Source organism: Cynoglossus semilaevis, chromosome 13 (genome assembly GCF_000523025.1).
Source record: "Cynoglossus semilaevis isolate Cse_v1.0 chromosome 13, Cse_v1.0, whole genome shotgun sequence".
In the NCBI taxonomy this organism is placed as follows: domain Eukaryota; kingdom Metazoa; phylum Chordata; class Actinopteri; order Pleuronectiformes; family Cynoglossidae; genus Cynoglossus; species Cynoglossus semilaevis.
This window is the reverse complement of record NC_024319.1, coordinates 12,413,969-12,426,207: the sequence shown is the minus strand read 5'-3', so window position 1 is coordinate 12,426,207 and position 12,239 is coordinate 12,413,969. Positions and strand designations below refer to the sequence as shown.

Sequence of the window (12,239 nt, the reverse complement as noted above, 5' to 3'; positions counted from 1 at the left end):
TTTTTTGCTTGCTAAAATTCAAATGAGCAGGCTAACTAATAACCACGCAAACTACCTAAATATAAATGTACTCATGTAGACTGAACATACTTTATTTATACCTTCCATGTTCAGGTACTGATTAATTGCAGGGAGCTGCAGGTCACTACCACACACATACGACAAACTAGGTCTAGAACCACGATGGGACATCAAGGTGCTCCACACACTTATCTGCGGAGCCCCCCTTTAGCTGCAAGGCTAAGGCAAAAGGCTGAGTCTTTGGTGGCATTCAACTTCTTGACCTTTGTGCCTTTAAGCGGCTTTACTACTTTACCGCACTCTTGATCAAAGTTAATAAGTGCTTCATATGTTAATGAAAATTGGTACTCCTCTTTGTGTTGCTACAGCTTTTTAATACCTATTATGGTGGGAAACTTTTAATGGAGGGTTTAGGTCCCCCTGACAAGCCCATTTCAGAAAGGGACTACGCAGATACAAGGCTAAGCTAAGACCAGAGAGTCGCTGCTCAGTGGAAGGAACCTCACACAGGAGACCGTGTTCTCCGTGAAGCAGCGGCAGATAAAGGCCATGGGATGAGTGGCTGCTCTAAAAATCCACATCCGATTCTGCACAGGGCTAATTACGGCATGCCATCACATTTGAGAGGGTTTAGTTAATGGAGGGGTTCTCTGTCCCCCCTTCCTTAGATGAGGAATAACACACTTTAAACCATTTAATGCTGCCAGGGTTGTGTCCTGTTTAATTCGTGTCAAATTCACATAAATGGTGTAAATTTACGGCATTGCAGCGTTAGTTTTAAGGAGATCAAATTGAGAAAGGAAATCGCAGGGGGAAAATGCAACACCTGATGGTTTCACACAATGTGGCTCAAAAAAGAGCCATATGGAGCGCAAATTATTGGGGTTTTAGAAGGCATTTAGAGACTTAGCTACTCTATCCTTTGATAAGTAAGTAATAAAAAAGGCTATGTTAAGAGTAGTATTTGACATGTAAGTACTTAGGGTTAAAACAGAGATTTTAAAGCCAGTTGTTTTATCTATAGCACGCGGCTTTGAAGGTCTTTGGCAGAAGTTGTACTTTTTTTGTCACAAATGTGTTTGTGTTTTATGGCCAAAAGGCTTTTTATAAGACCACACATTCTACTTTGAAGTGTGAATAAGTGTGTAAGAATACATTAGGATGGAGACAAGGGTAAAACAAACAAAGTGTAGCTGGTAATTACATTTTCTAGACCATTGTTCTGGTTAGCGTTGGCAGAGAACAAAAGGAAAACTCTATTGATAGGATAACTGGGGCAAAACTCTCCTAAAACACAAAAGTTATTTATTACCTTTTGGAATATTTAAATCCCACAGGGAAAATCAGTTTGAAAGTGTGAAAAACAAATTAAAACCACTCTCCTCTCTGAGAGTACTGTAAAAAGATTCAAAGCACTGGTTCTTCATTAAAAGTCAAATTCCAGGCGTCCGCGGGCCGGCGAGTGTACGTACAGGAACCTGAGGTAGTGAGAGGGATCTGTCTGTCATCCTCACACTGTAACCTGGAGCAGATCACAAATTAGTTCCTGTCGTGGTGTTCTGTGACCAAAATGAAACAAAACACACACCCCAAAAAAAGCAATCTAATTGGAACACAGTTCAAAGACGACGTTAGCGCATTTGGCGATGCTTTACAGAGCTGGACCTCCGAGCAGTAGCAGGTGCTGCTGAGCGTTGACAGAGCTACAGTGCACCCATTTACTGTAGCTCACCTTTACAATCACAGAGGGAGTGTTGCTGTTGCCAACGCCATCCCTGTCCCACATCAAACAACTGTGGATCCCGAGTGAATCGATGAGATCCAGTATCAAACTGAATTCTCTCACCTCACTGCACCTACACCAGTGGCCACGAGCCGTGCCAGCTTTGATTTGAATGAGTTGAAGAAATGTATTAACTGCCAATGGCAGGAGTCAATTTTCTTTTTGATTCCTGGCACCGTGCTTGATCAACATATTGTCCCAGCAAAAAGCATTAAAGGGAACACCTGCTTTTGGAAGGCAGAGTCCTGCAGTAGGTCTCGCATTTTCCAACCTGATTTATGAGAAAAGGAATGGCTGAAAATTAAAAAAAAAAAATAGGTGAGTAAAACTAAAGATAAATATGCTCTACGGAGGAAAAACAGAAAAGAAAAACAAGTTGGCCTATTTTTCATCAAGTGGGGCTGTGTTTTTTGGCAGCCACCTGTTTTATTCTGAAAGTCAACAATGCTATATTTTTGCTCTTAATTCTGGGATGTGACTGATTTCAACGGTGCTGCGACGACACAGATTATCATCTACTGCAGTAAAAACAGTTAAAAACACACACACACACAAAAGATTGATCGTAATTTGACCAAGGACAGAGAGAAAATGGACATTTGTCACTGGGGGGCAACGATGATATTTGTATTCCACAAAACATTACAGTTATATATTTTGAAGGTAATATTAGGGAGAGAATCTTAGCCATTGAGGAAAAAACACTGCTGCTCTGTTGTGGTGCTGATGTTATTTCTGCTGCTCTGATTGGCTTCAGATCCTGGCTTTATATACGGTCTACAATGTTGATCCATTTTTTTAGCTGTTGAGAAAAATGATTGTATTAGGGTGAGATGTTTGGATGCACGACTTCTGCTTCTTCTTGATCGAGCGCCTGTCATCGTTTGAAATGCTGAGGATGTAGCAGAAACCCGTCTGACTTCAGGTCTGCTGCTGACAGGTGCAGGTTTGACTTTGACAAAATGAGCGGTAACAGGTTTGGTCTGAAACCGAGCTCGGTCGCTAGGCAGGTAGAGGTGTCCGTCACAGAGTACGTGCTGTACAAAGTACTCACCTTTATTGCAGAAGTACTCCATGTCTTCGCAGCTCATGTTCTCTGTCTCAAACTCAGCAGTAAAGTTTTCCTCCGCCGTGAACTCTTCTTTGGCCAGGAGCTCGTTCTCCTCAGAGACACACTCCTCTTCCTCCTCCTCCAGGCCATCTTCAAGAGGACCTGAGGGAACACACGCACACATACACGCACACATACACACACACAAAGGTATATGTTCAGCAGTTTCATCACACCCTGCAGGCTTTCATTAAAAAACAGAACTTTCCTTGTTTCTTTTGTTAAGATACTACAAAGTTATTCATAGTCCTCCCACAGCATCGCACCGTCGACGGCATTCAATGAGTGGACATTTAAAATAGACAAATTTTCCGCTATGCCAATGAAGAAAATATTTCCATTGTAATTTTTTTTCATACCGCCTTTATTTTCCTTTCATTATATTTTATGTTCCATTACAGCCGTTATAAAATGAACCCTGAGAGAGTGTGTGCTCTGTGAAAAACAAGCTGACATGCAGCCAAGGTGAGCGTAGATGTTAATCCTGCTACCTGCAAAACAAAACATTACACAGACGGAGGGGGTTCGGGATGGGAGGGGGCAGGGGGGAGAAAAGTTCCTTTTCCAGACTTTTCATACAGGCACCATCATAGGAGGAGGAAAGAAAAATACTTTTATTAATTTGTTAGCCTTATCACAGGGTACAATGTTGATTTTCCATTTACATTCCATGCCTCAGGGTAATACACCAGTGCAATCTTAAAGGAGACACTTTTCCGTGTGATTAATTTTTACCCTCTCTGTGCAATATTATTTCTTTAAATCTAAACGATTTCAGACTTTTGCTCGTAGCTGTACATCTCTTTGGCTATTTACATATTACCATTTTTACTTCAATCAAGGGCGTTGATGGAATTACTGTACTGCTACCTGAATTGTATTAGCTGGAAAAAAACCCACCTCACCAGGCATTTGAATGTTATTAAGATAATGTGGATCTTGCAAACCTCTGCTTTCAACCAAAACATGTCTCCAATGTCAACGCGGGAATTAACGCTCACACTTCAAGTTTAAGGCTAGTTCTGATTGGAAATAATAACACTCTCCCAGCTAAAATAATACAACAGTCACAGAGGTTGTCGACTCGGTATTATGAGCTGTGTTTAAACTGAATAATCATATCAAATATTGTGCCTCTGCTGCCTGCTAGATGTGGAGGCTCTCTGCGTCTGCGCCTGTCTTGCGTGAGCTATGTCAGAGGCACATCCCAGAGCTCAAACGGCGTGCACTGATATCCTCTTGACACCTTTCAGCGTGTTTGTTCTATTGTAAGGGGGGGGGGGGGGGCGGCCCCTTAGCTTTAATAAAGCAATAATTTCAGTTCAGAAAATGGGGCTGCTGTGCCTCTGCTGTTTCTCTTTCTTCCCTGGCTGAACCTCATAAAAGACCCCCCTGATGTCCACAAACTGCCTGCTCTTTTCATTAGTCTTATAAATGACTCCTTTGTAGAAGCCAGCATCTGCAAGAGCCCCCACATTAAAAGAATTAGCGCACGGATCTCCATTAGACACTGTAGAGGCAGAGGGCTGCCTTTAAATTAGGATACAGTGTTTTTTTATGATCTTATCTGATGCCTTCAGCTGATTTCACCGAGGAGCCAAGTGAAGCGTGAAGTGACTGGATGAGTCTACCATCGTTTAAGATGATACTGGCAGATAAATATCACAGTATCAAGGGGAGGCTGTATGACTGCTGTTAAAAAGCAGGGCTGCCAGGCCAATTGAAGGTGGTGTGAAAGAAAGCAAGGAAATACATTTCTATACGCACGCTCGGTACACATTCCATTACACAGCTGAATAAGAACTGTGTGTACTACTAAACGATTCTTCTCTCTGTTGCGGGCGAATACAGCGCCGCCGATGCACCATAGAAAATAGACCTACAGTGTTGTGTAATAATAAGCGGAAAGCGAGATTAAAGATAAACTTCATGGTCAATAAGACACAAAGATTAGGGAGATAAGATGAGATAGAGCTGAGGTTTAATAGACTCAGAATAAGGGCATCTCACTTCCCCACTCCAGCTGATAGTAACTAAATGGAGCATTTTTGAACTGATACTGAGATACTGAAGGTCTTTCTAAATATGGAGAAAAAAAAAACCAAGATGCTCCTCCCAGTCAGAGACATTAAAGGCCCTCTGATGGCTAGTCCTCAGTGGATGCTGTAGATTAGAGTGTTTGCATATTTACATGTTTAGTATATCATACAGTATTCATTGCATGTGGAGAACCTGAAATTATTTCAGAGACAGCAATGATAAGAATAATGACTTTCTAAACGACCAGCACCGCACTCCTAACTCATTTTCTGATAGTGGTGTTTCTGCTATATTTAGTTGTGTACTGTTTAAAGTCCTGTCACATTCACTATGTGACCCGCTCCTGTTGGTGCATTTCTATAGGGGTCTGTAGTCCAACTGGGCCAGAGGAATGGGAGCTCCTCTGGAGTTTGGATGGTCAATGACACCACAGTCATGGCGACGTCATCAGTGAGCAGCAAGAAGTTAAAGTCTCATTACAGCATGCAGCAAAAAAAAAAAAAGAAAAGAAAAAAATTAAAAGAAAATTTAAATAAAAAAGCATTTGAGAAAAGGAGGGTGACTCTGGTGGTGGCAGCTCAGAGTAAACACAGATTTTTGAAGAGTTATAGGGAAATCTTCTGGGAGTCTGTAGAGCTGTTTTTATACATTTGAGCAACTGCATGTTTCATTTTCCCTCTGAGTGGGTGTCGTAAACCTTTACAGCATTTTCACAGAAAAGGAAGCCTCTTCCCTTATATTTATGCTTTCAAATGGCTTTTTGTTCTTTATTTTTCTTCTTGCATGAACTATTCTATACAATCCCACTGATCATATATTTACATAATTATGAGCAACAGCTCTCACTGAATATGTTTTATGAGGCTATGGTCTCACATTTGTCTTCCATCCTTCCCTCCCTATATATATGTGTGTTTATTTCATATAAGAAAATGACTTTTAAGTTAATTAGAATTCCCACTTAAACAGATTAATAATGCACTCTCTCTCACTCCGGCCAGTCCCTTCCTCAGGTTCTGCCACAGCAGTTGTCCACATCCAAGCCATTTGGCACAGTTTTAAGTCCTTCCTGAAACTCCCCTCCTCTTCTATGTTGATGTTTGGGGCTTGGTGGATTTGAACCCTAGACCCATAGAATGATAGGCAATCTTACCACTGACAATGGTGGACACCAGGCTTTGTTGAATCATAACAACAAAGAAACTGCAACTACAAATATCTAAATCATTACATTTATGTTTTTTTCAACCAAAATATAATGCACAAAAAAATAAGGAGGAAACTTCTTCTTATTCCAGCTCGGTGCACAGGTGTCTGTGATTCACCAGTCATCACCCATTCCCTCCACTCTGACCTGATTCATCCACATCATCCCATTCTTTATCCTGTGACTCAGTCATGCAGCAGGAACAGCCAATGCTAATAGAGACATTGGTAGCTGACTGCAAGCTTGATCACAGTGGCTCTTTTGTTCGTGGCGTGCCCTTCGTCTGATAGAGATCGACCATGCAGAGTGGAACTCTGGAGAGGGAATACGCCGTAATGCCCCATGCAGTGAGTCTATGAAATGAGGTGATAGTCAGAGACCATGTGATGGACAGAGGATTAATGATTCACAGAGGATGGGGAGCAGGGAAGAGGAGAGAGTACGGACAGAGGTGGGAGAATATGTGCAGGAGAAGCACACAGGTCTGAGCATCAGTGGACTGAACCACAAAGACAGACTAGCTTTAAAAAGGGTAGAGCGCTAAACAGATGTGAGCAAAACCGCAGGAGCGACTGCTAATTTCATGGCATGCTTTTTCATGTCATCCGCAATGTGGTGAGCTGGTGGTCGGGCAGTGATAGCGATACCTTGCATTATCAGCAGGCTCCACAGTGTGATGTGTGGATCACAAACCCAGCCTCCTCTATGGGTCCCTAATTAGAGGTGAGGTAATTGAATCTGACAGAACAAAGAGGCAGATCTCTATGAGCATGGAAATCTTTTTTTTTTTTTTTTTTGCTCCCACCTATACACATTTTCATCCAAACGGCTCATTGAAAATGTGTCCAAGCTGGCCTGGGGATAAAACGTAGCACCTGAGACTAAACACAAATGCATAATGCAGCCCTAAAATCCAACAGGACCTGGCTGCTCAGCCCAGCCAGCTCTGCTCCCTGTGATTGGCCCTTTGTGCCAACACTGATTCTGACTTCCAGGTGAACACATGCACTATTGGAATCTTATAACTTCTGCAGAGAAGTAAATATGGGTAGGAAAGGAGCTTCCCCTAAAGGTGGAGCATTTTGCAAACAAGGACAGGACAGAACAGGACTTGTGTATTGTTGGAAGACTTGGTACGTTTTTCTTGTGTACAGTTTAAAAGCCATCATTGCAGACATCACAACTAATTTCAATTTAATTGCCTGTTTAAGAACGTGTATGTCATTTTCTTAAAATTGCATTTGGAAAAAAAAGATGAGGAAAGTGAGAGAGTGAAAAAGGAGGAGAAAGTCAAGTGAGGAGAGGAGAGACCAGGGGCCATACTTTCTCCTCCGCTCTAATGACCTTTGGGAAGCAGAGGGCTCCCACAGCCTTAGAGGAGACTCAGTGTATATGCTACAGGGCTCAAGCCTCTAATTTAATCCTTGATCACTGTAATGAAATAGATACCATTTACGCAGCCCATAATGGCTTAATATGCTACAGGAACACTCAAAGGAATTTTTCATTTCAAACATTTTTTCCTCGCTCTGTGCAAACGATAGAAAAAAAGAGCAGAGACTTTTTTTTAACCATGTTGCAGACTGTGATTAAACTAAATGTGAAGCTAATGCCGTAACACGAGTTAAAAGTAAATTACCATTTGTGTATATCGTTTGTGAATGGCTCTCTCTCTCTCTCTGTGTGTGTGTGTGTGTGTGTTTGTGCGTGCGGCTGGGAGGAGTGTGGAACAGCTTCAGTGGAGACTGATGTGCTCTGAGCTGCAGTCTGTGACCAAGTATAAGCAATGGCATTGTTTAACTCCATATTCTAGTTGCTAAGCAATGTAATTCTCTTGATTAGAAATGGCCGCCTTCCTAAATTTGGGCACTTACAATCAACAGTCAGCAAATTGCTTAAAAACTCAGAACTAATGCTCATATGGAAATTAGGGCAAAAAAGGAAGCGTGGGTTTGTTAAAGGTGGATGAAAAAAGATCTCTGCGCTCACCCATTTACATTCACAAAGTAATGCACACAATGCAACAAAGTAGGTACGGAGGAAAAGTAAGACTGGAAGTGTAATGGGAGTATATTCTACGAGGCTGTTCAATTTGTAATTTATCTGGTATGGATTAGTAATACAGAATATGAAAAGAGTTTGTTACAAATATAATGTTTTCAGAGCGAAATAATGGATTTGAACTATTCAGCATCCTGACTTATGAGGAAAGATTAAAATCACACAGACAGATACTCGGTCTTCTCTGTAAAGCTTCAGTTGATGAGATGACATGTGATGACATCATGTATTGTGATAAACCATCAGTGTATGTTTAGGTTTGGTACAGTCCAGGACACACCCATCAACAGTATCACCATCACCGTCTACTGGAGCAACAGCATTTATGGCCACATTTCCAAACCCTGTTACCATAACTATGTAGGATCTGTCTCGACTCAGACATAACTGTTTGTTCGCCGAGTGTTTGCAGACTTGCTAAATTATGTGTTGTTGCGCCCAGTGTTTTCTGTCTGGACTGTCGGTCGGGGAATAACGCGCGCTTACTTCTTTTTCCAATGAATTTGAATTGGAATGGCATGAAAACATGCTGGCATTTGACTATGCCATTAAAATGCTGGAGGCACCTCTGAGCGTGCCCGAGGGCTTCAGCAGATGCCAGCCAGTTTCTCTGGGTCCTGCCTCACTCTGCTGCTTCTACTTTTCTCTCTGGAGCTTTAGCACACTTCCACACACACACACACACACACACACAGCAATCCCCACATGGACACTGGTGCAATGTTCGGTCCACAAAAGTCACACAGTTTGTTCTCCAACTAATATAAGGTTTAGTTGAAGCCAACATTTGCTTTATGGGACTGACAGACAGATTAAAACGCCGCTGAGACAACAGGATGTGGGATCTTCTTGTCACAGACAGGCTTCTGTCTTTTCCGTAGTGAGTGATATATTAGCAGCATTCAGTTACTTCTAAGGAAATAAAATTTGACCATGTGCCTGTACACCGGGCGTGACAGCTGAAACAAAGCGGGTAAAATATGTGTGGTCTTAATTACTGGTTTATAAGCAAAGCTTTTCACTAGAATGTTCTCTTTTAATGAAGCCATTGAGTGAGTCTCCTCCTGGGAGCTATCATGGTTAAGTGGGGGCATCCATCTTCAGCCACTGGCCTGTCTGCTGAAGCTCTGTCTACAGCACGCTCACCTCATATTGGTTCACTTTATCTCCACTAAGTAAAAAGTCTGTTGGAGGCTGCTAACTGCGGTATGAAAAAAAGAGAGAAAGAGTGAGAGAGAGAGACTTTTCTCATGCGGTTTTCATCCTTTGGAGGCAGCAGCTGCTTACTAAGACAATGCTGTTTAACCTAAAAATCATCACATTCATCACATTCTGTGGCCTCAGTGTGATGGCTGAAATGGCAGCGTGGTAAACGCTGAAGCTGCCACAGTAATAAATAGCTTTTAGTCAGGCATCATTTCAAAGACTATAATAAGGAGCCCTGAGAAAATGAAATAATTAATACTGTATCAAATAATGTAGATAAAACAATATTTTTCCATCAAGGATTTTCTATGAAATGGATATATCTAAGATGTCAATTTCATTCCAGTATTGTGATGGATTGGGGTGGGGGTGGGGGGCTCCTTTGCAAAAAAATTCTTCATTAATTCAATTCTAATTTGCCTCTGGTCCCTATTTCTACTATTGATAGTTCCACTTCTTAATACCACGGATAAGGGGGTAAAAAAAAAAAAATCATTGCAATAAGTCAGTGGAGACTGTGAGCCGAAGATATCATCTAAATATTACCAATGCCAAAAGAAGTGTGAAGTCTGATGAACATTTCAAAAGAACAATTCTTTATGGATCAGCCAAATCTTTTCCACTTTTTAATTAAAAGTAAAGAAAATAGAAGTTAATTATCCTGTAAAGATTAGCTGGTGGGCATCTTTCTGTAAATTAGTTCTAATTAAAAGGAAATTGTCAAATGACATTCAAAGCACTGTCCTTTAAAACACAGACTGAGAGGGGCTTCCTTCTCTGACTCCCTCCCTCCCTCTCTCTCTCTCTCCCTCGTTTCTCCTCTGCAGTCTCGCTCCTAATTCTTGATCTGGCCATGTGAAGCTTCTTGCAGGGAGATCACGATTCTGCCGAAGCTGTACACACACACACACTTACACATATTCACACACATCCACTGCTTCCCGGGTGGAAGGCCCTAGCAAACTGAAATAGTGCAGCTTCAATGTGGCTGCTGGACTGATACATATTTGTACTGATTAGTTTGATTTAGGCTTTGACATCAGCTGTCACACGATTCTATCATCTTGGTTAACTCTGCCAGTCTACTGGTAAAACTGGATTATATATAAACACACATACATATATATATATATGTAGGGTCATAGGATATCTGTTCTGACACAACAAAATTCAAGTATAATTTTCTAATGTTCTAAATTTAGAGAAGGGGCTCAGATGATTATCTGGATTTGTTAAAACGACATTATGATCGCAGCTATTTTTCTTTTTTTCCCCCCTAAAATAAGGTCCTGCCTTTATCCACTGGTTTTGAGGTAAATTGTTGTAAACTAAAATAATGTGTAAACATCCACTCTACAGCATTCTACTGACTTCTTCATTGATACTTTTTAAATATACAAATGTTTTATTTTTCCTCATCTCAAAAGTATTTGCTTCATTTCCTATATAACAGATAAAAAATACAAAACTGTACCTTTAATTATAATTAATAAGCTGAAAAAAATAATTTTAATAACACATTTATTAAAATGTGTGTTTAGGAATAAAGCTCATCATTTTATACCTAAAATGTTGGTCTGGTGCACTTAAATATTTAAATTTTTAATCTTAAACACTATAGATTTCATTTCATTAAGTTTTTCTATTAAATTATATTGTATTTTGGGAGGAGTTACAATATTTAATTATTAATATGCCAATGTGGAGTAGGGTGCAGGATCTCAACCAGCACTGCACAAACTACTGCATTAACTTATTGTCTCCGACTAATGGTGTAAAATCATATATACAACCTGTATTATTTGCATTTCTGCATTTGTTTGAGTTATTGTGCTGCATTAAGGGAATGCTCAGCAGGTTTAGATGTTGACCTCCAACAAAAAGAGTTCTGCTGATTTTCAGTTAATTTCCTAAAGAATTTAAATGTAGCTTTTGTCACTAGGCTTTGAAATAATATCAGTGAGATCAAGGTGTTCGATTCATTGTTTCCACCTAAACAAAAATATTGAATGAATACCTACACATCATCATCCACCAACACTGCACACATAAATGATGAATCAGACGGCCTCTCTCTCTCTCTGTGTGTTTTGTAACTTTCATCTAATTTCATGTGGATTTCATCATTCGTTGTCTGGGCTCGGCTGTTGCTGCCTGTTATCCTGCAGCATGCTATCAAACCAGATTCCAGCAGTATAGTCTGACAGAAGAGAGAGGAAAACATAGCTGAAGCCCCTCCATCTGCTCTGGCTAATGATGATGCTCTTCCTGGCCTGGAGCAGAACTGCACGAGGGAGATTTACACCCATAATACCCCCGGGGCTGTGGAGCTGCACCGTGCTCCAAAACAGCGTCGCTCCATCACTTTCTATATGATAGCTGGCAGAGCAGGTAACAATGCAGCAGCAACAATGTCTTTTTGTATTGCTGACAAGTGCCTTACTTGGTTGACATAACCTGCCTGGGTGTCTGAGGAGTGGCACCGAGCACACAGCAAAATGGATGACAGCGACACCATTGAGACATTGTGCACTTGCAACAATCATACCACACTATGTTTTTGAAAAACAACCCGGCAGTGTGAGCGATATCAGGCAGCGGTGAGTGAGTAAGGAAGGGAGTGAAGAAGGGAGGGATGCTTGGCTGTTGTTTCCATGCCCTAATTGGAGCGTGTGCTGTAGATCAGGCAGCCGGAGCCATGCCTTTATTTTAATTTCACCGATTTTAGAGCTGGATTGTAATTGTTACCTGGGCGCGGGGGTCTTTTATAAACAGTGTGTGGGCCCGGCCCTAACATCTATCCTCTAAAC

General features: G+C 41.1%; 2 protein-coding genes across 3 annotated transcripts in view; one reads left to right on the top strand and one right to left on the bottom strand.

Annotated features, from left to right (window-relative positions):
• The window catches only part of LOC103388629 (uncharacterized), a 143,259-nt gene that overhangs the window by 98,289 nt on the left and 32,731 nt on the right, over positions 1 to 12,239 (top strand). The gene's annotated exons all lie outside the window — the stretch shown is intronic.
• zfpm2a (zinc finger protein, FOG family member 2a) overlaps positions 1 to 12,239 on the bottom strand; it is a 118,635-nt gene that overhangs the window by 83,140 nt on the left and 23,256 nt on the right. For both annotated transcript variants that reach the window (XM_025061870.1, XM_025061871.1), the window contains exon 2: positions 2,859 to 3,017. In XM_025061870.1, coding sequence (XP_024917638.1) covers positions 2,859 to 2,895 — 37 coding nt within the window. In that variant the 5' untranslated portion in view covers positions 2,896 to 3,017. The remainder of the gene's footprint in view (positions 1 to 2,858; positions 3,018 to 12,239) is intronic.